The 26,514-nt window shown below is 49.2% G+C and overlaps 1 protein-coding gene across 1 annotated transcript in view; it reads right to left on the bottom strand.

Moving 5' to 3' along the window:
- The window catches only part of MDGA1 (MAM domain containing glycosylphosphatidylinositol anchor 1), a 900,569-nt gene that overhangs the window by 295,403 nt on the left and 578,652 nt on the right, over positions 1 to 26,514 (bottom strand). Inside the window, exon 9 of the mRNA XM_086925579.1 lies at positions 7,727 to 7,996. Coding sequence (XP_086781705.1) covers positions 7,727 to 7,996 — 270 coding nt within the window. The remainder of the gene's footprint in view (positions 1 to 7,726; positions 7,997 to 26,514) is intronic.

Raw genomic sequence — 26,514 nt, 5'->3', positions numbered from 1 at the left:
TGAAGGGCAGCGCAAACAAGGAAGAGTTACAGAAATCTCTGAGGGCCTGGTGGGAGGCCAAACATGTTGTCTCAGAAGAAGCTACTGAAGTGGACGGCACACAGGAGAATGTTGTTTTGCTCAGTGATTTGCCAGCGCGGTCAGCATCTAAGGTTGGCAGCAACCATTCCAGTAGGGTTATTTCTCCAGAGGAGCTGGAGGATAATCAGAGAGCTAGGGCTCATGAGATTGAGCTGTTGAAACTCAGAGCAGACGCCGATGAGAAGAAACTGCGCCTGGAAGTTGAGAGAGAGGCGCAGGAGAGAGCGGCGCAGGAGAGAAGGCATGCTCTCGCTTTGGAGGAGAAAAAGCTCCAATTGGCTCATGAGAGGAGCATGCAGGAATTGGCCATCAAATATAAAGAGAGGGTGTCCAGTTCTAATGGTGGCAGCGCACAACCAGTACAGGCGGGTAAGGTATACATACCAAAGGATCTGGTACAGAATTATCAGAGGGGTGAGGATATTTATGCGTGGTTCAGAGCGTATGAACTTGCCTTAAAGATGAATGAAGTGCCTGAGAGGAATTGGGGAGCAGGATTGTGGAAGCATTTTGAGGCCTCTGGGAGGGATGTTTTGGCACCCTTAGACGCAGAGGATGCTTTATCCTACTCCGCCATGAAGGAGGCTTTGTGCCTCAGGTATGGGCTCACTGCTGAACAGTACCGCCTGAAGTTTAGGAACTTCAAGAAGCTTGATTCAAGTACTTGGGTGGAGTGTGTGAGTATGTACACGCGTGCACTGGAAGGTTGGATGAAGGGCAGCAAAGTTACTGATTATGTGGGGTTGTGTCACTTGATTAGTAGGGAGCACTTAAGTAGTTTATGTGTCCCAGAGCTGCGCCAGCATCTTTTGGATAGCAAGTTAACTGATCCCAGTGAGCTTGCTAAAGAGGCGGACCGGTGGACTAGCACCAGGGTCCACAAGGGGGTGGTAAGTACCCCAGCCAAGGGTGGACAGGGTCCCCAGCAGAAGAGTGGGGGGGACACGGGTAATCAAAAGGAGTCTTCTAAAGGGCCCCAAACTGGTTCCCAGGAGAAGGTGTCTCAACCCCCCAAGTCTAAGAAGTCCTGGCCCCGTAAGGGCAAGCAGGACAACAGGCCCCCGCCTACCTGCTTTACATGTGGGGAGGTGGGGCACATTGCCCCCAAATGTCCAAAGAAACCTCCCGCACCCTCTGGTGCTCCAGCACCGGCGTTGGCCAGTGTAGCTTTGGGAGGGGATTTGATTTCTAGTGGGGAGGAGGGGTTAGCAGTGATGACCCTTGTCTCTTTAGGAGACCAAGAGATGGCCCAGGAAGCCTTGCTGCCCTTAAACACTAAGAAATATGGGCAGAAGGTGACCATCAATGGAAAGGAGATAGACGCTCTGAGAGACACCGGGGCCAGTGTGACATCTGTCAGGTGTCAATGGGTGTCTGAAGAGCAGATCATTCCCAATGTACTCCGTCCTGTGGTGGCAGCTGACAGTTCAGTGCGCTACTGCAAGTTGGCACGGGTTCCATTTGAGTGGGGAGGAGTCTCCGGTACATTGGAAGTTGTTGTAAGTGATGCCTTGCCTGTAGATTGTCTATTAGGTAATGACCTGGAGAGCTCTCCATGGAAAGATGTAGAGCACAGGACTCACTTGGAAATGTTGGGTTTGCCTGCGTGGATCTGTGTGTCCACCCGGGCCATGACAGCCAGAGAGGGCGGTCTAGCAGAGCTGGAGCCTGGAACAAAGGCCCAGGAACCTACCAAGAGAAGAAGGGGTAGAGGGCGCGGGAAACCGGCCCCCACTGTTCCCACGGTCCAGGAGGAGGCAGACCCAGAGGGGGATGCCCTGGAACCTACAGGGGAACAGGTGGCCGAACTAGGGGAATTGCCTGAGCTGTCCCAGTGGCAGCAGGAAGGTGGTCCCTCCAGGGAGGAATTCTGCCAGGCTCAGAAGGAGTGCCCTTCTCTCGTTGGTGTGCGGCAGCAGGCTGCCGACCAGGCCGCAGGCCTGGGGTCCAAGGAGCATTTGATCTACTGGGAGGATGACTTACTTTATAGTGAGCCTAAGTTCGCTGAGCCCGGTGCAGCCCGAGTGCTGGTAGTACCCGAGCGCTTCAGGAACTTCCTACTGGGTCTGGCTCATGACGTGCCTCTCGCAGGACATCTGGGGCAAGACAAGACCTATCACAGGCTTGTCACCCATTTCTACTGGCCCCAGATGAAGAAGCACGTCGCTGCCTTTTGTAAGTCTTGTCAGACTTGTCAGGCTAGTGGCAAGAGCGGAGGGAAGTGCGTGGCACCCCTCCAACCCTTTCCCGTGGTGAGCACCCCTTTTGAGCGGGTGGGCATTGACATCGTGGGGCCCCTGGATCCCAAGACAGCCCTAGGCAACAGGTTTATCCTGGTCTTGGTGGACCATGCCACTCGGTACCCGGAAGCCATCCCGCTCAGGACGGTCACAGCCCCGGTGGTGGGCCGTGCCCTGATGGGGATCTTTTCCCGGGTGGGATTTCCCAGGGAGGTGGTCTCAGACAGGGGGACAAACTTCATTTCGAGGTATATGAAGTCCCTGTGGGCGGAGTGTGGGGTGACCTACAAATTCACCACTCCTTACCACCCTCAAGGAAATGGTTTGGTTGAGAGATTCAACCGCACCTTGAAGGGCATGATCATGGGCCTGGAAGAGCCCATGAGGCGGAAATGGGATGTCTTGTTGCCATGCCTGTTGTTTGCCTACAGGGAGGTGCCTCAGAAATCCTTAGGGTTCAGTCCCTTTGAGTTGCTGTATGGCCACCCTGTCCGAGGGCCTCTTACTCTGGTGAAGGAGGGGTGGGAGAAATCCCGTGGGAAAACCCCTCAGGATGTGTTCAGCTATGTGCTGGCCATTCGCAACCAGACCAAGCGCTTCAGGAAGCTCGCTCAAGAGAACCTGGAGGCTAGCCAGGAGGAAATGAAGAGGTGGTATGACCAGAACACCTCTCTAGTGGAGTTCCAACCTGGACAAAAAGTGTGGGTGATGGCGCCTGTGGAGCCTTGCGCGCTCCGTGACAAGTGGTCTGGGCCATACGAGGTGGTGGAGCGCAAGAGCGAGGTTACCTATTTGGTTAACCTGAAGACTCCCAGGCAACCCCTGAGAGTGCTACATGTGAACCGCCTCAAACCTCACTTTGAGAGGACTGAAGTGACTATGCTCATGGCTACAGATGCGGGAGGGGAGGAGGATAGTGATCCTCTCCCTGACCTCCTGGCAGTCAAGGAGCAGGATGGGTCAGTGGATGGTGTGATACTCTCACCCACCCTGACCCCAGAGCAGCAGAAGGACTGTCGCCAAGTCTTGGGTCAGTTCGCCCCCCTGTTCTCCCTGACCCCAGGTGTCACCAAGTGGTGCGTCCACGATGTGGACACCGGTGACAACCTGCCTGTGAAACAGAAGTTTTACAGAGTGGCTGACAAGGTCAGGGCTAGCCTCAAAGAAGAGGTTTCTAAGATGTTAGCGCTAGGGGTAATTGAGCCCTCCAGCAGCCCCTGGGCTAGCCCAGTAGTCTTAGTGCCTAAGAAAGCTGCTACACCTGGTGGTCCCCCAGAACTCCGTTTCTGTGTGGACTACCGCGGGCTCAATGCGGTCACCAAGACTGACGCGCACCCCATCCCCAGAGCTGATGAGCTGGTGGATCGGTTGGGAGCTGCCCGGTACCTGAGCACTTTTGATTTGACTTCAGGTTACTGGCAGATTGCCTTAACTGAGGGGGCCAAGGAAAGATCAGCATTTTCAACACCCGAGGGGCACTTCCAGTTTCGTGTCATGCCCTTCGGGATGAAAAATGCCCCAGCCACATTCCAGAGACTGGTCAACCAGGTATTAGCAGGGCTGGAGGAATTCAGCGCAGCATACCTGGATGACATTGCTGTGTTCAGCTCCACTTGGGAGGAACACTTGCAACACCTCTGCGCAGTGTTGAAGGCCCTGCAGAAGGCAGGCCTCACTATCAAGGCCAGTAAGTGCCAGATAGGGCAGGGATCTGTGGTGTACTTGGGACACCAGGTGGGGAGCGGCCAGGTGGCGCCCCTACAGGCAAAGATTGAGACCATTCTGGCTTGGGAACCCCCCAAGACCCAGACTGAGGTGAGAGCCTTTTTAGGTCTCACCGGGTATTACAGACGGTTTGTCAAAGGTTATGGCACCATTGTAGCCCCTTTGACAGAGCTGACATCTAGGAATCAGCCCAGAAAAGTGAATTGGACTGAGGCCTGTCAAACTGCTTTTGACACCCTCAAAACTGCCATGTGCACAGCACCGGTGCTTAAGGCACCTGACTTTTCAAGTGAATTCATTGTGCAAACTGACGCTTCAGAGCAAGGCGTGGGAGCAGTACTCTCACAGATCAATGAGGAGGGCGAAGACCAACCAGTGGCTTTCATTAGTAGGAGGCTACTCCCCAGGGAACAGAGATGGAGTGCAATCGAAAGGGAAGCTTTCGCTGTGGTCTGGGCTCTGAAGAAGTTGAGGCCCTACCTGTTTGGGACTCACTTCCGTGTTCAGACTGACCACAGGCCCCTCAGATGGTTAATGCATATGAGGGGCGAGAATCCAAAACTGTTGAGGTGGTCCATTTCCCTACAGGGGATGGACTTCACGGTGGAGCACCGCCCTGGTACAGAACACGCCAATGCTGACGGTCTGTCCAGATTCTTCCGCCTTAGTGATGAGGACTCCCAAGAGGTTGGGTAGTTCTCCCCACTTTCAGCTGGAGGGGACACGTGTTAGACCTGACATCCTTGGCGTGGTTATTCCCCCATCTTTTTGCCTCTGACTCATGTATTTTTGATGCTGTGCTGGATTTCGTTTTTGCTGGTTTAGATGCTTTGGACCCTCTGCCACTGCTGAACAGTGTCAGAGGGTAAGTGCTCCCTCTGTAAATTGTCATATTGATTGAATATACCTGATTGGCATATCTGTATCACCATGAAGTCCCTAGTAAAGTGCACTGTGTGTGCCAGGGCTGGTGATGACAGATGCTACTAGTGGGCCTGCGGCGCAGATTGCGCCACCCACATGAGTAGCTATAAAAGGGTGTCTCAGGCCTGCCAGCGCAGGGCCTGTGTGCAGTCAGTGGACTGCCATGTCCGCCTAGCCAGTGTCCCCACTGGCTGGGCTTAACCCTCCCCTGTCTGTGCACATCAGCCACCCCTATGGAAGGCTCCAGGTACCCCCCTGGGCCGGGTGCAGTGTATGGATAGGGGAGAGCAAGTACTAGTGCAGGTAACATGCACTGGTGGAGAGCAGCAGCCACTTTGTGTGCTCACTGCTGTAGGGCTGTAAGGCTCCCTAGGGTAACATGGGGAGTCTGGTCCCATTGGACCCCAGCCTATCTCCCTATAGGAACAAGATGGAACATCAATGAAAGATATCCCTGAACTCAGAATTAAATGACACATCTTTTAGTGAAGGTTGTTTTTGGATCCTGGGGTTGAGAATAGCACTTTTAGAAAGTGGCTGTTCTTTTGTTTAAACCTTTCGGTGTGCTTGGGCCTGTGTGTGTGGAATGCCTGCGTGACAGGAGCTGCAGGGCCCCGGAGGGGGTTGGAGTCAGCCCAGGGGTGAAAGGCGACATCTGTTGCCCGGGGAAGGGGAGAGAGGAGCGCCTGATAGTGCTGGGCTGTGCCTGCCTGACCACCGTGCTGGCTAACTCCCCTGCCGGCCTGCTGTCACCTCTGGCCCTGAAGCTGTCAGGAAGAAGAACGCCAGAAACATTCCAGAGCCAAGGACCCCCTTGCACCAAGGACTTCAAAGGCGTTTAGGGGTATAAGGGAAGGACCCTTTACTACAGAAGGGTAGATTCTGAAATTCGACAATCAAGAAGGACCCTCAGCTGGAAGGAGGACGGCGAGAGAACTAAAGGAAGATTGCCTTGCTGTGTGCTCTAAGGGCTGACCTGTTCTGCTGTATCCCTGGAAGCTGAGGAGGAGAAAGGGACTTTGCTGTGGGCTGTGTCCCTGCCTGCTTGAAACTAGAGAGACTTTGCTGTATGCTGTGTCTACCACTTGAATCTCCAAGGGCCTGAGAAGAGCTGGCTCCCTGTCTGCAACCCAGGAACATAAAGGTTGCCCAAGGCTACAAGAATCTGCTGTGCCCCCCCCTGAAGCTGCTGTGTGGCGAGGAGATCGTGAAACCGTGTGGTTTGCCTGTTTAGCGCATTGGCTGCTCTCTGCTGCTTGAGAGCGCCGCGCTGACCCAGCCTGCTGCATTGCCAAGGTCGACGTGTTCATCGACACGTGTGTGGGGCAGACCGGAGACCTGTGAGCCTCTGCAGCGCAAGGAGCGCTGAAAAACAATTGCTGGCCGTATCACCGCCGCTGCCCGGGGCCAGAGAACCTCTGTCTGAAGCGCCATCCCGATCGGAGCTCAGACGGCGAAGAACGAAGCCGCCGCGCTCCCATTGGTGGAGGGAGCCGAGCCCCCTCACTAACGCCGCGACGGGATTGGCCCGTGCGGCGCAGCGTCATCAGCAGTGCTGGGCCGTGATTGGCCTAGGGAGCGGAGCGTCATCGTTGTTTATCCCGGGAGCCGCACTGCCATTGGCTGACTCCCGGGTGCGGTGGAGGCTCGACTGAGGAGCCGCGAGGGGATTGGCTGCCTTCGCCGAGGCAGCCGAGGAAGCCGAAGACTCAGCGCGATCACCGCCGGGCCCGGGAAGAAGTGACCTGACCTCGCCGAGGGATTCTAGAAGCGTCCCGCACCCCTGGCCTGCCGTTCCACACAAGGTGAGCCTCGCCCCCTCCCCCGCCGCTCGTTGGATTGTCGAGAGCGGGCGGGAGAGGGCAGGGGACCGGCCGGGGCGGGGACGCGTGCGATCTGCACCGCCTGGGGTTCCTGAGTCCCAGGAAGGCGCGAGGCTGCACAAGGGGGGAGAAAAGAGTCCCCGAGCCTCGCGCAGAAGCGCATTGACAGCGCTTGGAGTCCTTAGGGAGCTTGAACACTGGCAATTGTTTCTTTGGTCATTTGAAGAGCATTGACCACCAAATAACACTGGCATATCTTTTCAACGCTGGCATTGTTTGGACTGCTCGTTTTTCGAGCGCATCATTTAGAAATCAGGGGGCATTATTTTTAATACCTGATTAGAAGAGACTAGAGACATTGTTTTTGAGAACTTCCTGAAACTAAGTACCACCATTAAGATTAAGTGCATCATTTTAATAATGAAGTGATTATCGTGCAACTGCTTGATTTACCTTGCTGAAACTAGATAAAGTTATATATTTTCATAAAATATACTTACCTGTGTGGTCTCAGTTTGTGGTGGATTGGGGATTATTGTTGTGTTAAGTGCAAATATTATCCACGTTGCCTCTGTTTAGCCTAGACTGCTCGCGCCATGCTACCTTGAGGGTGAGCGGGGGTTATCTCAGAGGGTTCTTCCTTCACCCTGACTAGAAGCAAGGGTCCCTACTTGGTCTAAGGTACTTACCTCTGCCAACTAGAGACCCCCGGTTCTAACACTCTCCAAAAATGCCCTGCTGTTTGACCCACAAAGAGCCCCTGGGCAGCCTTCTCCAGGGCATGAAGCACTTGGTGATGTCCAGAGATGGTCTGTGATGGCCAGACAATGACACACTAAATCAAGCTGATGGTTGAGGCAGTTGGACGGGGTGGGGGTGGTGGGGACATAATGTGGGCAGAGAGTAGATGTTCAATAGGTGACCGTGACTTACCGGAGACCTGGAAGACGCAGTCCGAGGAGCCCACGTCGTTGGATATGGTGCACTCGTACTTGCCGCTGGTCTCGCGGCTCAAGCTGTCGATCTTGATCTCGGAGTAGTCCTGCTGTTCCACTGGCGACGTAGTCATCAGGTTTCCCTTGAACCTCCAGACTGCTGTGGCCACCTTCATGGGGCTCCCTTTCAACATGGTGCACCTCATCGTCACACTGCGGCCCAGGCCCTGACGGATGTCCTGAAAGGTGGGCTCCAGTACCGGGGGGACTGCAAATAATCATACAGGAAAAAACAAGGAGATGATCAGGTTGAGTGTCTCAGTACTTTCTCATTCAACATGGAATCTCTTCATGACTTGCTTATCCTGATTGGCTAAACCTGTCTTAGGTAAGCTACAGCTTCTACAAGGTCCAAGCAGTGAACTGTAGAACTGGGAGGTGGAACAAACGAGGGGTCTAGTTCACTCGTGTCAAAGCAAGCGGCTGCATCACCTATCCAGAGACACAGGGCGAAACCAGGCCAAGCCTACGAAAAAAGAGTCCTCCTCACGCAAATGAAGGAAGGCATTCCTTAGAACCTACTGAACACTGCCAGGTGGGCATGAGGCAACTTACTTGGCGAGATACTGTGGACAGAAACAGTACCTCAATATTCTGGACTGTACCCCAATAATCAAAACACCCTAAATTTTCTGATCATCTCAAATTTGCCTCAGACAGTTCAGCCCTGTGTTGATCTTGCACAAAAAGATCCCTTCCCTGACAACAATTTAGCAAAGTAGCATAAACAAGAAATTAGGACCACCCTATATAACCGAGTCCTTAGATCAAGGAAAAGGTCAAAGGTTTTACTACATAAATCAAAAAATCACGCATTACAGAATAAATCAGAAAATTTTTAAGGTCCCTAATAAGCAAAAAAAATTTGAAAGAAAATAGGCAGCATCCCTAGTAGCAAGGAAAGTCTTCTCAATCTCTAAGAAATCTGGCTCTTCCCCAAAACAAGGGGTTCTTATACACAATTCTTGCATACCAATTTACAGAAACAACTAAAATATCATGGCATGATCACAAGCAACAACTCTATTGACAAATCAGAATGTAAACTGTCATCATCTAAGTTCCTAAGCACTATCCCATTTTTAAGGAAGCACTTGCCGTCTTCCTTGCCACCTCTGGCCGGAGATGTTCAAGTAACGTCTAACATGTTCAACAATAAAGTTTCACAGAAGTGAATAAGGCTAGACTCAGCAACGGTCCTACAGCGAAAGAGCCTTGGATTTTGCAACAGTTAGGAACACTAGAAAGTTCATTCAGAGGATATCAATACAACTTTATCACATCAGTTGTCGCAACTGCCGCAGAGCTGTGTGGAGAAAAGATGGGCAGGGAGACCAGATGTTAGGGGTGAATACAGGTGTGGAGGCCAGAATAGCATCAGAACAGCATCCATGTTATCCAATATGGGGTCTCATACAAATGTGCCACAACTAAAGGATATTCTTAAACATACGTCTATACATCATTTAAACTCGTTTCAACTGCAATCATGTTAATTCATTCTTCGTGTACTAGATCCATCATGAAAATCATTTTTCATTTGTATCTCTTCCCAAAAATATTAACCCAGGAAACACTTCTAAGATACCCAATAAAAAGATGTTCCTGCCCTCTGGCCCTGCTTGCCCGAGTACCAGTTTAGTCTTCAGTGGACCCCAGCAGAGGAGCTTATCCCGCCGAGTGGCAGAGCAGAATTTAGCAGATGTTAGTCTTGGTGCTCTGCAGGGGACCTCAGCGGGGCCTCTGGAGACCAGCCAAGTTGTGGGGAGATTTGGGGGCTCCTTCCATCCCAGAAAATCAGCCACAGAGGCCACCTCTGTGTGTTGGGGGAGATCCAGCATAATCCCACACCTTCAAGCTGGGGTATCTCTGACTGATGCTAGATGGGAGATCGGGGTGGCCATGATGCAGAAAGGCCAGACTGACAGCAGCGTACCGACGTAGCTCCGCCACACATGTGCAGACTTGTGGCCAAGGGTGCAACATGCCGCGCCGCAGAGCTCCCCAAACATTTTAGAGGCATGACAAGCTTTCGCGATGCACCTAGCTTTAATGCACATGAGGCGGGCTACTTTTTATGTAAGTGAAGCATGCTGTGGCAGCGCACTGTCATTCACAGAGGCGTATTTTCCATTCAAATGGCCCCTTAATTTGCACGGACATACACTTTCCCCGAAAAAAGTATAGAGCAGTTAAATGATAATGTGGGGAAATCGGTTTTTAGCGAATATTTGTCATTTGTGCTTCAACAGGTGAAGTGTATTAAATTGTTTTGATCCGATTAAAATCGTTGCTTCCTTCACACTACAGAATTACAAAAAATGTGTGTTGCATTTTTGCTTTCCTAACTCCTGAATGTGTACAGTTAATTTACAGGCATTTACATTTTGTGGTGTGTTACAAAAGTGGCATCCTACAGCCTTTCCCAGGAACTGAAAATATTGATTGCAAGAGCCCACAAAGACCGTCAGTAGCACCCCCAGCAGAAGGGGAAGCTAGTTCAATCCCCTGGAGAAGTGGGGGGAGGAGGTGTTCTTCTTTTTAGTAGGTGGTTACCCAAAAGGGGGACTGCTGAAATGCAGGGGTCGCACATGCTCACCAAGGGTCCCTCCCTTTGGTGTCTTGTTGCTGCTAAAGGAATGCACTGGGCAGATCAAAGAACTTGTGGTTGAAACCCTCCTTGAGGCCTAGAGGAGACACCAGGAGTGACTTTCCCAGCAGCAAGAAATATTGACCTTCTTGATTGTAGCAGAAAGGCCTTTGAGCAGCGTCAGGAGTCCCCAAAAGAACACTAGGAAGCTTGAAAGCACTAGTAACTCCTCGCATGAAACGTGCTCACTCTTCCAATGGCCGACCGGACTCTGTCGGGCGAATCATGTGCTGGATGGTTTTCAAGTTTTCATTCCTGGCTCATGGGTGGCCTTTAGTGGCCACTTATGTGCAATGCCATAGACTGTCACTGATTGATACAGCTCCACTGTTCCGATGCTCATTTATTGATCCCATTGCCTTATAGTCGTATCTTCAGCTCACCTTCTCCGATTTGAATAATTATTGTGTCTTTGTGCTTAATGTTTTATTTTCAGAAATTGGTTTGAGACTTTGTTTCTGTTGTATTCCTTACTTTAATTTGATCTGGGGCTGCTTTCTGCTTGTGGCATAGGTAACAGGCATTAAACAGAGATTCACACTGAACTGCATATTTGGCCTAATAGCAGTTGTGTTTCTTAAGTAGACAGGAGTATCTCTCTCTCCCTCCCACATTCATTCTCCACATTCTGCCACCGCGTCATCATCCAACAGTAGTAAGACTGACAGCTCATGCTCTAGGCTGGAAGAACGAGCAGACAGGACTGACAAACACAGGAGTCCTCCAGCACCATGAAGAAACCTAAAGATACTGACATGCTCATCGCACTCCACGAACAAGACCTACAGCATCCTTTTATCGGCTGGAAGTAAAGCCAAATCCCCCTAATAATCCTCATCCAGACGATAGCGCCTTGGGGGACACGAAGAACATGGCGTACGAGAGGAAGAGCCAACGCCACTCAGGAAGATGAAAACATGAGAGCACCCAGACACCAGACTAACAGGAATCAAACAATCTCAGAAAAAACACCAATCCACAATCGATACAAAATCACCCACTGAGGCTAACCAGACCCAAGCCCAAGCAAGAGTACTCTAAAGTTGGGATAACACACTAGAAGGCTCTCACTGCCAAGCATTACCTCCTCGTTAGTCTTCCTCGCCACATGATTTACCTAGTGAGCTTTAGCTCCACAACAGAACCCTCCAAAGCAAAAAGAAAAAACCTCCCACCCCCTCCCAACATGGCCGACCAGTCCCACCTGACCTCTATAAGAGGCGACCGGCCCCACCAACAGCCTGATCTACCAAGCAAACAATGAAGCCGATAGCCAGACAGGGAGGGGGGGAGGGAACTCATGTGGCGAGGAAGACTATACTCGGAGTAATGAAGATTACCGGTAAGTAACCGGGGCATTACCTCCTCGTAAGTCTTCCTCGCCACATGAGTTCCCTCCCCCCCTCCCTGTCTGGCTATCGGCTTCATTGTTTGCTTGGTAGATCAGGCTGTTGGTTGGGCCGGTCCGCCTCTTATAGAGGTCAGGTGGGACTGGTCGGCCATGTTGGGAGGGGGTGGGAGGTTTTTTCTTTTTGCTTTGGAGGGTTCTGTTGTGGAGCTAAAGCTCACTATGTAAATCATGTGGCGAGGAAGACTATACTCGGAGTAATGAAGATTACCGGTAAGTAACCGGGGCATCACCAAGGCATCAACTGCATTGGTGTGCAAAGCACTACATAAAACAAAGGACGTCTATACGAAATGTAACAACAGGTAGATGACCGAAATGTAGGGGTGAAACTAGTCAATGGAAAGCAGTGGTTAATTTGTAAACAAAAATAAGTGTTGGGGCTCTCATCAGGAGGTAGCTTGCACCAGCCCACTTCTTCTCTTAGCGCCCGCCGCCTATAGCGAAACCAACTACTAACCATGAAAGTGGGGAGAGGATGTGGTGTAATGGGCCAGAGCTGCAGACTTTGAAACACCTGGGGCCTCATTTATGAGAAATGACGCATCTCTGCTTCAAAGCAGCAATGTGTCACTTCTCAGTGTGCACTCCTTGCGACATTCCTGATGCGTCATATTTAATGTATGATGCAACATGTCGCAAGGAGTTACAGATACGTCAGTATTTCTGACGTATCTGTAAGCGCAAAAGTGACGGATTGCTCGAGTGTGTCACAAAAGTGACGCAACTCCAGCAATGCGTCCTTTCACAAGGGGCAAACCCCATGTGAATTGACCTGCGTCAGTCTTACGCCTGCTGTGAGGCAGGCGCAAGATTTTGACACAACAGCATCCTAGAAGTGAGGCAGTGAAATCTCATAGATTTCACTGCGTCACTTCTACTACCCTTCCTTACGTCAATACGCCCCCATTGCATACATTATACCTGGCGCAGGTATAATGTGGCGCAGGGGTTTACAAAGTGACGCATCTACCGAGATGCGTCACTTTGTAAATATAGCGCAACAAGGCGCATTTTTTACGCCACTGGTGCGTCGGCGTAAAAGTGATGCACAACCTCATAAAGGAGGCCCCTGGTTTGAGTCTCAGCATCGGCTCAACATCCTGTGATTCTAGGCAAATCACTTATTCTCCCCATTAATGAATGTGTCCTTAACTGGTGCTAATGAAAAGCTCTGGTTTTGATGATTAGGTGCTGGTGCTGAGCACCGGAAACCACCGGCTCAAATTAAGCAGTGATGGAAAGAGATTTAAGGAGAGGCAAAGAATGACTAAAAGGAAAGCACAGACACAGAGATCTGTGCTTTCTGTGATCCTGCATTATTAATGGTGTAGCTGCCTGGGGTATGGCAAAATGCAATGATAATACAAATCTGTAATTCTGTGCTATATTTTAGTGTGAAATGAATCCTCACATCAACTTTTGACTCAAGGATATATTTAAATAGTATCCGCCCCAAACAACAGGTGCTTGCATTTTAATGTTCCTGTGTGTTCTCCGTATATCTTTACCTTACATTAGCATAAATTGTATAATACGTAGTTAATTTGTACCTCGAACGGAGTATATCCACGCAAAGGGACGCAATTTCACGTAACAAGCGTTATTAGGTGAATAACGCCGGCGTAATTTACGTTTCGCCCAGACTTGAAGTAGCAAGACTCAAAGTGATAAGTCGAAACAGAGCTTCATTAAGAAAACTTGTGATCTCTACAGAGATGAAAATGCAAGCACAGCGAGGGTCTGAAAGCAGGCTGCCGCAGCCCCAGGCTCAGTGATGCCTCCACAGATCCAGTCCAGACCTCTCGACTGCAGGCCACATCTGCACCCTTTTATCTTTCACCTTCTTGCACCTGTCTTGTTCCTGGCTTCCCCCTCGCTGCCCGAGCGCTGGCCTCCATCATTTATCAGTGGCATGCCTGTGTGAATGCCAACCTCCCAGCAGCCTGCTCCTAGCAGGCAGGCACAGAAGGCGGCAGATGCTGCAGCAGCCAAGCTCCAATCACTCACACCTGCGAAGAAAGCGAGGGACAAAAAGCCACTCTGTCCACTCCATCATCCCCAGATCCTTAATGTCGGGCGAGGATTAATACATCAATCTTCCAAGCAGCGGAAAAGCGGGGCGATGTGCAGAATACAAGCACTCACTGCGCCATGAACAGCAGCACAGACAGAGACAGGGCTCCCGACAGGGGAAACCGCGGCGCGGATAGTAGCTTCATCCCGGCTGGGGCAGATCTGGGCGGGGCAGAGGGGGTACAGGGAGAGCTCCGAGAGGCTCGGCCGCTTCAGGGCCCTAATGGAGTATAATGGCCCTGATGGAGAGAGCCACTGGCTCTGCTCTACATCATACTCTCTGGGGCAGATCTGGGCTAGGCAGAAGGGCTACAGGGAGAGCCCTGAGAGGCTCGGCTGCTTCAGGGCCCTAATGGAGTATAATGGCCCTGATGGAGAGAGTCACTGACTCTGCTCTACATCATACTCTCTGGGGCAGATCTGGGCTGGGCAGACGGGGTACAGGGAGAGCCCCGAGAGGCTCGGCTACTTCAGGGCCCTAATGGAGTATAAGGGCCCTGATGGAGAGAGTCACTGGCTCTGCTCTACATCATACTCTCTGGGGCAGATCTGGGCTAGGCAGAAGGGCTACAGGGAGAGCCCCGAGAGGCTCGGCTGCTTAAGGGCCCTAATGGAGTATAATGGCCATGATGGAGAGAGTCACTGGCTCTGCTCTACATCATACTCTCTGGGGCAGATCTGGGCTGGGCAGAGGGGCTACAGGGAGAGCCCCGAGAGGCTCGGCTACTTCAGGGCCCTAATGGAGTATAATGGCCCTGATGGAAAGAGTCACTGGCTCTGCTCTACATCATACTCTCTGGGGCAGATCTGGGCTGGGCAGAAGGGCTACAGGGAGAGCCCCGAGAGGCTCGGCTGCGTCAAGGCCCTAATGGAGTATAATGGCCCTGGTGGAGAGAGTCACTGGCTCTGCTCTACATCATACTCTCTGGGGCAGATCTGGACTGGGCAGAAGGGCTACAGAGAGAGCCCTGAGAGGCTCGGCTGCTTCAGGGCCCTAATGGAGTATAATGGTCCTGATGGAGAGAGTCACTGGCTCTGCTCTACATCATACTCTTTGGGGCAGATCTGGGCTGGGCAGAGGGGCTACAGGGAGAGCCCCGAGAGGCTCGGCTACTTCAGGGCCCTAATGGAGTATAATGGCCCTGATGGAAAGAGTCACTGGCTCTGCTCTACATCATACTCTCTGAGGCAGATCTGGGCTGGGCAGACGGGGTACAGGGAGAACCCCAAGAGGCTCGGCTGCTTCAAGGCCCTAATGGAGTATAATGGCCCTGATGGAGAGAGTCACTGGCTCTGCTCTACATCATACTCTCTGGGGCAGATCTGGACTGGGCAGAAGGGCTACAGGGAGAGCCCTGAGAGGCTCGGCTGCTTCAAGGCCCTAATGGAGTATAATGGCCCTGATGGAGAGAGTCACTGGCTCTGCTCTACATCAAACTCTCTGGGGCAGATCTGGACTGGGCAGAAGGGCTGCAGGGAGAGCCCTGAGAGGCTCGGCTGCTCCAGGGCCCTAATGGAGTATAATGGTCCTGATGGAGAGAGTCACTGGCTCTGCTCTACATCACACTCTCTGGGGCAGATCTCGGCTGGGCAGACGTGGTGCAGGGAGAACCCCAAGAGGCTCGGCTGCTTCAGGGCCCTAATGGAGTATAATGGCCCTGATGGAGAGAGTCACTGGTTCTGCTCTACATCATTCTCTCTGGGGCAGATCTGGGCTGGGCAGACGGGGTACAGGGAGAACCCCAAGAGGCTCGGCTGCTTCAGGGCCCTAATGGAGTATAATGGCCCTGATGGAGAGAGTCACTGGTTCTGCTCTACATCATTCTCTCTGGGGCAGATCTGGGCTGGGCAGACGTGGTACAGGGAGAACCCCAAGAGGCTCGGCTGCTTCAGAGCCCTAATGGAGTATAATGGCCCTGATGGAGAGAGTCACTGGTTCTGCTCTACATCATTCTCTCTGGGGCAGATCTGGGCTGGGCAGAGGGGCTACAGGGAGAGCCCCGAGAGGCTCGGCTACTTCAGGGCCCTAATGGAGTATAATGGCCCTGATGGAGAGAGTCACTGGCTCTGCTCTACATCATACTCTCTGGGGCAGATCTGGGCTGGGCAGAAGGGCTACAGGGAGAGCCCCGAGAGGCTCGGCTACTTCAGGGCCCTAATGGAGTATAATGGCCCTGATGGAGAGAGTCACTGGCTCTGCTCTACATCATACTCTCTGGGGCAGATCTGGGCTGGGCAGAAGGGCTACAGGGAGAGCCCCGAAAGGCTCGGCTGCATCAGGGCTTTCTGGACTGAAAGATCTTCAGACAGAGCGAGGGTGCATGGCGGGGAGAGCCACTGACTGTGACAGCTGAATCATCCTGGCAGGGCACATCTGGATTGGGCTGAAGGGGTACAGGGGAAACCCCGAGAGGCTGGGCTGCTTCACAACTCCATTTGGTTAAAGGATTCCAGCTCATTGAGCAGTAGTGAAAGTGCCTGAGGTTGTAGCGCCCGCTGTCCTGCTACTGCTGGCTGCTACTCCTGCAGTGGGCACCATGGCTGACACTGAAGAATTGGAGTATTGCGCTATTGTGTTATGGGTCTTCAAAGCCACCTATGACATCTACATCTTTTCATACAATAAATGTGGAAACATTAGATTTCACAGTCATTATCTCTGGGGGTGGGTGACCAGTGCCCCTGTTCTTTAATGCACGTGGGAAGCTTCAGACACCCTCCCTGATAAGTGCCAACACTGGGCTTCTAGCTGCCAGGCCGGGCCTGGCCGGGTGGGCACACCTCGCCCAACTGAGTCCAGCCTAACCGAGCTCCAGTGGTCATTCTGACATATATCAGCGCAAGGTGAACGCTTAACCCTGGCCTAAGGATGGAATGCAATGCTTATCAATGTGAGGTGAACCTGCCTCCCTCCCCTCCTCATATACCTTCAAGGACGCCAGTGTGAAGTGAATTTCTGTCATGCTCCTCCTCACATAATGTTATGGATATGACTGTGACGTGAAGGCCTACCCCATCTCCTCAGACCATGGCAGGGATATCAGTGGGAGGGGAACACTTTTCACTCATCTCATCTCATCTCATGATATGATATCATGGATATCAGCATGAGTTAAACACCTGTATCCTCATCTCATGATATGATATAATGGATATCAGCATGAGTTAAACACCTGTATCCTCATCTCATGATATGATATCATGGATATCAGCATGAGTTGAACACCTGTATCCTCATCTCATGATATGATATAATGGAAATCAGCATGAGTTAAACACCTGTATCCTCATCTCATGATATGATATCATGGATATCAGCATGAGTTAAACACCTGTATCCTCATCTCATGATATGATATAATGGATATCAGCATGAGTTAAACACCTGTATCCTCATCTCATGATATGATATCATGGATATCAGCATGAGTTAAACACCTGTATCCTCATCTCATGATATGATATCATGGATATCAGCATGAGTTAAACACCTGTATCCTCATCTCATGATATGATATAATGGATATCAGCATGAGTTGAACACGTCTCTTCATTCCATGATATAACATCAGTAGGAGGGGAACACTGGTCTCCTCCTCTCATGATATAATATCATGGCTATCAGCATGAGTTGAATACCTGTCGCCTCACCTCATGATATAATATCAATGGAAGGTGAAGACATATTTTTTTCATCTCATGATATAATATCAGTGGGAGGTGAACACCTGTCTCCGCATCTTATGATATAATATCAGTGGGAGGTGAACACCTGTCTCCGCATCTTATGATATAATATCAGTGGGAGGTGAACACCTGTTTCCTTATCTCATGATATAATATCAGCGGGAGGTGAACACCTGTCTCTGCATCTTATGATATAATATCAGTGGGAGGTGAACACCTGTCTCCTCATCACATGATATAATATCAGTGAGAGATGAACACCTGTTTCCTTATCTCATGATATAATATCAGTGGGAGGTGAACACCTGTTTCCTTATCTCATGATATAATATCAGTGGGAGGTGAACACCTGTCTCCTCATCACATGATATAATATCAGTGAGAGATGAACACCTGTTTCCTTATCTCATGATATAATATCAGTGGGAGGTGAACACCTGTCTCCTCATCACATGATATAATATCAGTGAGAGATGAACACCTGTTTCCTTATCTCATGATATAATATCAGTGGGAGGTGAACACCTGTCTCCTCATCACATGATATAATATCAGTGAGAGATGAACACCTGTTTCCTTATCTCATGATATAATATCAGTGGGAGGTGAACACCTGTTTCCTCATCACATGATATAATATCAGTGAGAGATGAACACCTGTCTCCGCATCTTATGATATAATATCAGTGGGAGGTGAACACCTGTTTCCTTATCTCATGATATAATATCAGTGAGAGATGAACACCTGTCTCCTCATCACATGATATAATATCAGTGAGAGATGAACACCTGTCTCCTCATCACATGATATAATATCAGTGGGAGGTGAACACCTGTCTCCTCATCACATGATATAATATCAGTGAGAGATGAACACCTGTTTCCTTATCTCATGATATAATATCAGTGGGAGGTGAACACCTGTCTCTTCATCACATGATATAATATCAGTGAGAGATGAACACCTGTTTCCTTATCTCATGATATAATATCAGTGGGAGGTGAACACCTGTTTCCTCATCACATGATATAATATCAGTGAGAGATGAACACCTGTCTCCGCATCTTATGATATAATATCAGTGGGAGGTGAACACCTGTTTCCTTATCTCATGATATAATATCAGTGAGAGATGAACACCTGTCTCCTCATCACATGATATAATATCAGTGAGAGATGAACACCTGTTTCCTTATCTCATGATATAATATCAGTGGGAGGTGAACACCTGTTTCCTCATCACATGATATAATATCAGTGAGAGATGAACACCTGTTTCCTCATCACATGATATAATATCAGTGAGAGATGAACACCTGTTTCCTTATCTCATGATATAATATCAGTGGGAGGTGAACACCTGTTTCCTCATCACATGATATAATATCAGTGAGAGATGAACACCTGTCTCCGCATCTTATGATATAATATCAGTGGGAGGTGAACACCTGTTTCCTTATCTCATGATATAATATCAGTGAGAGATGAACACCTGTCTCCTCATCACATGATATAATATCAGTGAGAGATGAACACCTGTTTCCTTATCTCATGATATAATATCAGTGGGAGGTGAACACCTGTCTCCTCATCACATGATATAATATCAGTGAGAGATGAACACCTGTTTCCTTATCTCATGATATAATATCAGTGAGAGATGAACACCTGTCTCCTCATCACATGATATAATATCAGTGAGAGATGAACACCTGTCTCCGCATCTTATGATATAATATCAGTGGGAGGTGAACACCTGTTTCCTTATCTCATGATATAATATCAGTGGGAGGTGAAAACCTGTCTCCTCATCACATGATATAATATCAGTGAGAGATGAACACCTGTCTCCTCATCACATGATATAATATCAGTGAGAGATGAACACCTGTCTCCGCATCTTATGATATAATATCAGTGGGAGGTGAACACCTGTTTCCTTATCTCATGATATAATATCAGTGGGAGGTGAACACCTGTCTCCTCATCACATGATATAATATCAGTGAGAGATGAACACCTGTTTCCTTATCTCATGATATAATATCAGTGGGAGGTGAACACCTGTTTCCTTATCTCATGATATAATATCAGTGGGAGGTGAACACCTGTCGCCTCATCACATGATATAATATCAGTGGGAGGTGAACACCTGTCTCCTCATCACATGATATAATATCAGTGGGAGGTGAACACCTGTCTCCTCATCACATGATATAATATCAGTGGGAGGTGAACACCTGTCTCCTCATCACATGATATAATATCAGTGGGAGGTGAACACCTGTCTCCTCATCACATTATATAATATCAGTGAGAGATGAACACCTGTTTCCTTATCTCATGATATAATATCAGTGAGAGATGAACACCTGTCTCCGCATCTTATGATATAATATCAGTGAGAGATGAACACCTGTCTCCGCATCTTATGATATAATATCAGTGGGAGGTGAACACCTGTCTTCTTATCTCATGTTATATTATCATGGATATCAGCATCTCCTCTCCTATATACTGTCATGGATATAAGAAGGACGTGAACATTTATCTTTTGCATCAAGATGTGATATCATGACTATCAGTGCAAAGTGGACACATGCTTCCTCATCTCATGACATAATGTCATGGATATCTGTGTGACGAGAATGCCTACCTCCCCTCTCATTAGGAGAGAAGTAATAAATATAGACATTCAATGAAACCTATAATGCACTGTCCAGCCGGACAGGAATATTTTAATAGTTCAGAATTAGTGACACGAGGGTAAAGTGGGAAAACAAACTTTCATCAAGCAAGGTACGAATAAACTGAAGGCCTCCGGCAAAGCTTAGTGCTTGGAAATTAATTCATCCATTTTGCAAGAATAAATAAAGAAAAACACTTTTGCACATTGAAATGATAAGTATGACTGTGTTAAGGTGTCAAAGAGTCGACAACGTTTCGACCCCATACATAGAATTATGGGATCATCATCAGGACGGTAGGTTACATGCTGGCTCACTATCTGCCGCATGGACACACAGCTACCTAGTGCACTATGTTGAAGCCGGAACACCTCCGCCCCCACTGAAACTAGATTGACAGAGTGATTTTACTCGCGTTTCCTTGGGTTGCCACCGACATTCTTGGCACTGACTCAGTCATGTCTCATGCTGAGAGCAGCTCCAGGATTGGTGGGAGCAGGCTAACCCAGCGCTCTTTTTGAGGCTGCGGACTTGTGCCACCGATCCCCTGGCTGTTCAACAGCCAGGGGATTGCTGGGTCTACAGTGTTCATGTCGGCTGGCAGTAGCAAGACAGCCGGCCAACCGACATGTGTACTGCAGGGGCAGCTGTAATCCTACAATGCAGGACTCAGCCCCGCCCCCTGCCCTCACAGTAGGAAATATAATGGCATGGCCATGGCATTTTATTTATTTGTCTGTGCCTGCTGGGCTGTATCAGGCGGGGCGACCCTTCTCTGCTCCTGAGAAGCCCCCCGGGTATTCACTTCCGGGGCGTGGGTGTCCATATGGTCACAGGTCCTCTCAACTCTTCATCGTCCCAAGTGCAATACTATTAGCACCATTTTGCTGGCTAGCAAACCATCTTTAATCAGTGTAACAAAAAAAGCTCACAGTTCTGTTGTGACGTAGTCATGGATAACCTGATGCGCGAGGCACGTTATAACTGACTGCTTGTTTATCGGCTTAACAGCAAGTCACCCCTAATTGACTAGTGAAATGCAGCTTGATAATTGGATCCCAGAATGTCACGTCAATAGGACCGTGAGCAAGCAAGCGGCTGATATTTGATTCGTGTCAGGTCTCTGACCCCTCATCGAAGGCAGAGAACGCTGCTTCTCTCTAGCTTAACCTAGCTGCCCGGCCACCATTTGTACACGCAGGGAGGGTGCAATGACGCAGGATCGCAGCGCTGCAAATAAATAGAGACCGCGCCATGCGTGCACTTTGGTCGACCTCTTACTCGCCGCTTCTGTTTCCACACAGGCTTTTTCTTTACTGTTGGATGCAAGCTCAGACCAAACCAACACACTTACGCCCTCGGGTAGGGTGACCAGGTGTCCCGGATTTGCCCGGATGGTCACGGTTTTTCACCTGCTGTCCTGGCACATTTCATGAACATTAGCTCCTGTCCCGGTTTTTAGAGAAGGTCGACTGAAAACTATGGGAAGTGCTTTTGTGTTTTTTACAAAGCCGGGATAGTTAGCAGTTGCTTCAAGAAAGCAATTTAATTAACAGGCAAGCTACTGGGTTTAAAAATTGCATTTTATGTATGTTCTGACTGCCTGTTCTGTAATTCTATGTCAGGACTTCAAGATGGAGGGCATCCATCTCTTACGGGATCTCCTTCGCGAGGGAGATTGGATGGTCTGTCTGGACCTCAAGGACGCGTATCTATCGGTTCCGATTTTCCAACCCCATCATCGGTTGCTCCAGTTTCAATGGAAGGGTGTTTGGTACGAGTATCAGGTTCTCCCGTTCGGCCTCTCGTCGGCACCGTGGTGCTTCACGAAGCTTCTGAGGCTGGTTGTGGAACACCTCCGAGTTCGGGGTGTCCGTCTAATTATTTACGTGGACGATATTCTCCTTATGGCGGAGTGTCCTCTCAAGCTTCTGACTCATCTGGAGTGGTCCATCGATCTTTTGCAATCTCTCGGTTTTCTGGTCAACATACAGAAATCAATTTTGACACCGACGCAATCAATAGATTTTCTGGGCTTCAGGATCGATTCGGTTGCCTGTCAGCTTCTCTTGCCCGGCCAGAAGATTTGTTACATCAAGAGGGAGTTGACTTCTGTTATTTCCAGACAGGCTGTGTCATTGAGATCGTTGGCACGTGTAGTAGGTCTGTTAGCGTCTTCCATTCAGGGGATATTTCCGGGTCCTCTGCATTACAGGGCAATGCAACGTCGGAAAATCCTACATCTCCGGAAAGGCCTCAGGTACTCAGATCAGATTCCTCTGTCGGAGGAAGTGAGGTGGGAGATGCAGTGGTGGTTGGACCATATGGAGGCCTGGAATGGTCTCGAGCCCTCTTCGGTGCGTCGCCGGAGCTAGTGATAGAGTCCGATGCCAGTCATTGGGGTTGGGGAGCCCGGTGCTGTCCTGTCTCGATGGGGGGTCGTTGGTCTCCTCAGGATTTGTCTCTCCACATAAACTGTCTGGAACTTCTAGCGGGTTCATTTGCGATCAAGTGCTTCACTCCCCATCAGTCCAACTGCTGCATACTCCTACGGATGGACAATGTGTCAGCAGTCCGCTATGTCAACAAGCTGGGCGGGATTCGGTCCAAAGTGCTTGCGGACATAGCCAAGGACTTTTGGCATTTTTGCCTTCAGCACAGGATCACTGTTATTGGGGAGTATCTTCCCGGTCGCCACAATCAGATTGCGGATTGGCACTCACATCTTCGGGATTTCAGCGACTGGAGGCTTCATCCTCGAGTATTCCGCTCCCTCCTTCGGCGGTGGGGCCAGTGTTACACAGACCTGTTTGCTTCTCGCCTCAACACACAACTTCCGCTATTTTACAGTTGGAGGCCGGATCCGCTAACACTGGCCATGGATGCTTTTCTTCAGGCCTGGCCGTCGACTCTGTGCTATGTGTTTCCCCCATTCATGATGATCCCCAGGCTTCTAGCTTACACCAAACGATATCAAGCGGATCTGATTCTGATTACTCCGCTCTGGAGGGCTCAAGCGTGGTTCCTGGTTCTCCTGGAAATGTGTTGCGAGGCTCCTATCCTTCTTCCCCAGAAGTGGAATCTTTTGCTGGATCCTCTCGAAGATCCGCATCCCCTGATTCTGTCCGGATCTCTCCAGTTGCTGGCATGGAGGATCTCGGGGACCGCTGGTCGATCCCAGGCATTTCTAGCGACGCTTCCAAATTCATTCGTGAGGCCTGGTCTCCCAATACTCACAAATGATACAAAGGTGCGTGGAAGCGGTGGTGTGATTGGTGTGTTCAACGGGAAGTTGATCCCGTTTCAGCAGATGTCTCCTTGATCATTAATTTTCTGGCGTCCCTAGCCTCTTCCGGCCTAGCTTACAGGACAGTCAATAATTTTCGTTCTGCTATTTCGGCTGGCCAGATCCAGATTGATGGCAAGCCTGCTGGTGAACACCCCTTCATTTCCAAATTGCTTAAAGGTATTCGTCTCTCGAAACCGCCCAGTCCTAAGTATGTCTCTTTATGGGATGTTTCCATCGTTTTTTGGTTCTTGGAGGCTTGGCCTTCTAATCCGTTGTTGTCCCGCAAGCAATTGTCTGCTAAGTTGACCATGCTGTTGTGTCTTGTCTCTTGTAAACGTGTGTCGGATGTCCGCGCATTGGATCTTGCAGGTCGCAGTTTTACACCAGATGGCGTTACATTTCGTCTTTCCAGGCGTACTAAGTCTAATACTGCTTTGATTACATATCCATCTTTTCCCACTCATCCCAACCTTTGGGTTGTGCAGTGTCTCAAAGATTACGAGGTGAGTACTACTTCTTTATGTGCTGATATGCAGGGTCAATTGTTAATTGCTTTACAGAAACCATTTCGCCCTGTGACCCCAGCTACTTTAGCACGCTGGGTACGATGGCTCATGTCAGAAGCTCAATTTATGCACTCCGCACTCTTATCATATTTTCTGCACTTCGCTATAAACTTTCCTCGCTCACATCCTTACTTACCCCGATCGACGCACACATCACCTCACCATATTGATCGGCACTTGGTAATAATTTAACGGCCAATACCGCTCCCGATTTTTACCTCCCCATCCCTGACCCGGGCTCTTTTCTTTCATTTTTCAGCTCTCCTTGAGAAAGGGCGCGTATGCCCGAAATGCATTGGAGTCTTATGGTTCGCTGTAATGATATGCTGATAATATCAATGAACTCTTTGGACTTTTTTAATTGAAAAACTTTGAATATATCGAATAAACCTACTTTGAATGCGAACTATTGAATCATTTCTATGAACACTCCGGAGTGCCTCCATGAGGGGATGTAAATGCAAACCTTTGCTTACACTATCTCATTTGATATCTCACGGTGTTTGACGGTAACACCACCCTCGAGTGCACCCTCCCTGAATAGCCATCTATTAAACCTCTAATCACATGTGCTGTGCACCTACCACTTTCTCATATTGTGAATCACTTTAATCCGCCTACCTGCAGGGAGCACGCCTACCCAACATGCAATTTGAAGAAATCTCAAAAAGCACCGAAGCGAGGGCTCACACCCTCGCGTACGATGAAAACGAATGCCAACGCATTTATGCATTGATTGAAGAAGACATTAGCCAGACCACACCCTCCCGCAATAAAGAGCAATGCCTTAAACAACTTTTGTACCTATCGAAGCGCCACATCAACCAGAAACTACACGCGAGCACGCTGTTGAAATACCACCGAGCCCTCAGAATTCCACGCGGTTTACGTATAGCTCTAAAACCGTCTCTTTGTAAGAACTCTAAAGACTTCAAAGATAAATGGAATGGCATACTTAATAAGTGCAGCCTTGATCTCATTCTACTTATTGTTGAAGAATTGGCCAGCATTCTCAAAGACCTTGAACAAGAAATCAAGGAAACTGATCGTCAACTTAAAGATCTACTCACACCAGAGGAACTAACTTCCACACTCGAAGACATAAAAACCATTCTTGATAAACACCAAAGAGAAATTAACGAACGAAAGATTCGCAAATAACGAAGGGACACGCTTCATTACAAGCTCGACGAAGTGTATACATGGGCAGATGTATATGCCCAACGCCGACAAAACAGACCTTATAACACCCAAACTGACACTTCTTCTTCAGGAAGTGATTCGTCTTATCGTCCCTCACAAAAACATCTACCACTTCCTCTGTAAACCGCACATCTACCAACGATCAGGCATCATCCTCCACTACCGGACCAGACCAACCTTCTACGGTTCATTTCTTAGAATCAGGCCCAGAAACAATCATAGACCCCGGAGGAGCAAGAAGAAAAGAACTGGAAAAAAGTCCTCCGAACACGCGAAGCACTGTCACCAAGAAGGATCTCAAGACCAAAAAACCCACTTAGTCATCAACATTTCTGATACAGACATCTCCAAATACCAAATGGACCTTCTCGAAAAGGGCACTTCATTTGTTCCTGTAACTCATACTAACCTTCTTGAATTAAAAGTGAGTACTTTTAAGCTCACCAGGAAACTTAGGCTACGTCACTTCTGTGAGAACATTTTACCTCCAAACACTGACGTCAAAAGTGATCAACTCATGGGCCTACGCCCGCCCAGCAATTATCAGGCTCCCCAAAGCCACAAAAGCATCGACCTATTCGAAAACCTGGTAAGAAACGACTTGTCCAAAATAAACTTCAAAAATCTCAGCAAACACCGTAACACTTCACAAAAGGATCGTGACACTCTCAAATCCTTGGCCAACAATCCGAACATCAGATGTGCTAAAGCCGACAAAGGTGGAGCTCTTGTGATCATGAATACAACTATGTACACACAACGTTTACTTGAACACATCTAAGACCCCGATACCTACATGGAACTCAATAACAATCCAACCAAAGAGTTTCAAAACACTTTACTGAACATCATCGACAAAGCACACCAATCGGGTATAATCGAAGATCGTACTAAAAAGTATCTTTCTAAAGAATATCCAAGAAGCCCTAAAATTTTCATGAGCCCGAAAATTCACAAAAACCTCCTTGACCCGCCTTTTCGGCCCATCGTCTCTACAAAAGGATCTATCCACGAGCCCACGGGCAAATATCTAGACAGGTACCTTCAACCTTTGGTCATCAAATCCTTAAGTTACATAAAAGACACCACTGAATTTCTCAACAAACTTGCTTCAGTTGAAATCAACGATGACGAACCATTGATCCTATGTACAGCCGAC

The sequence above is a fragment of the Lissotriton vulgaris genome, chromosome 6 (genome assembly GCF_964263255.1).
Source record: "Lissotriton vulgaris chromosome 6, aLisVul1.2, whole genome shotgun sequence".
Taxonomy (NCBI): domain Eukaryota; kingdom Metazoa; phylum Chordata; class Amphibia; order Caudata; family Salamandridae; genus Lissotriton; species Lissotriton vulgaris.
This window is presented reverse-complemented; position numbering and strand designations above follow the sequence as displayed.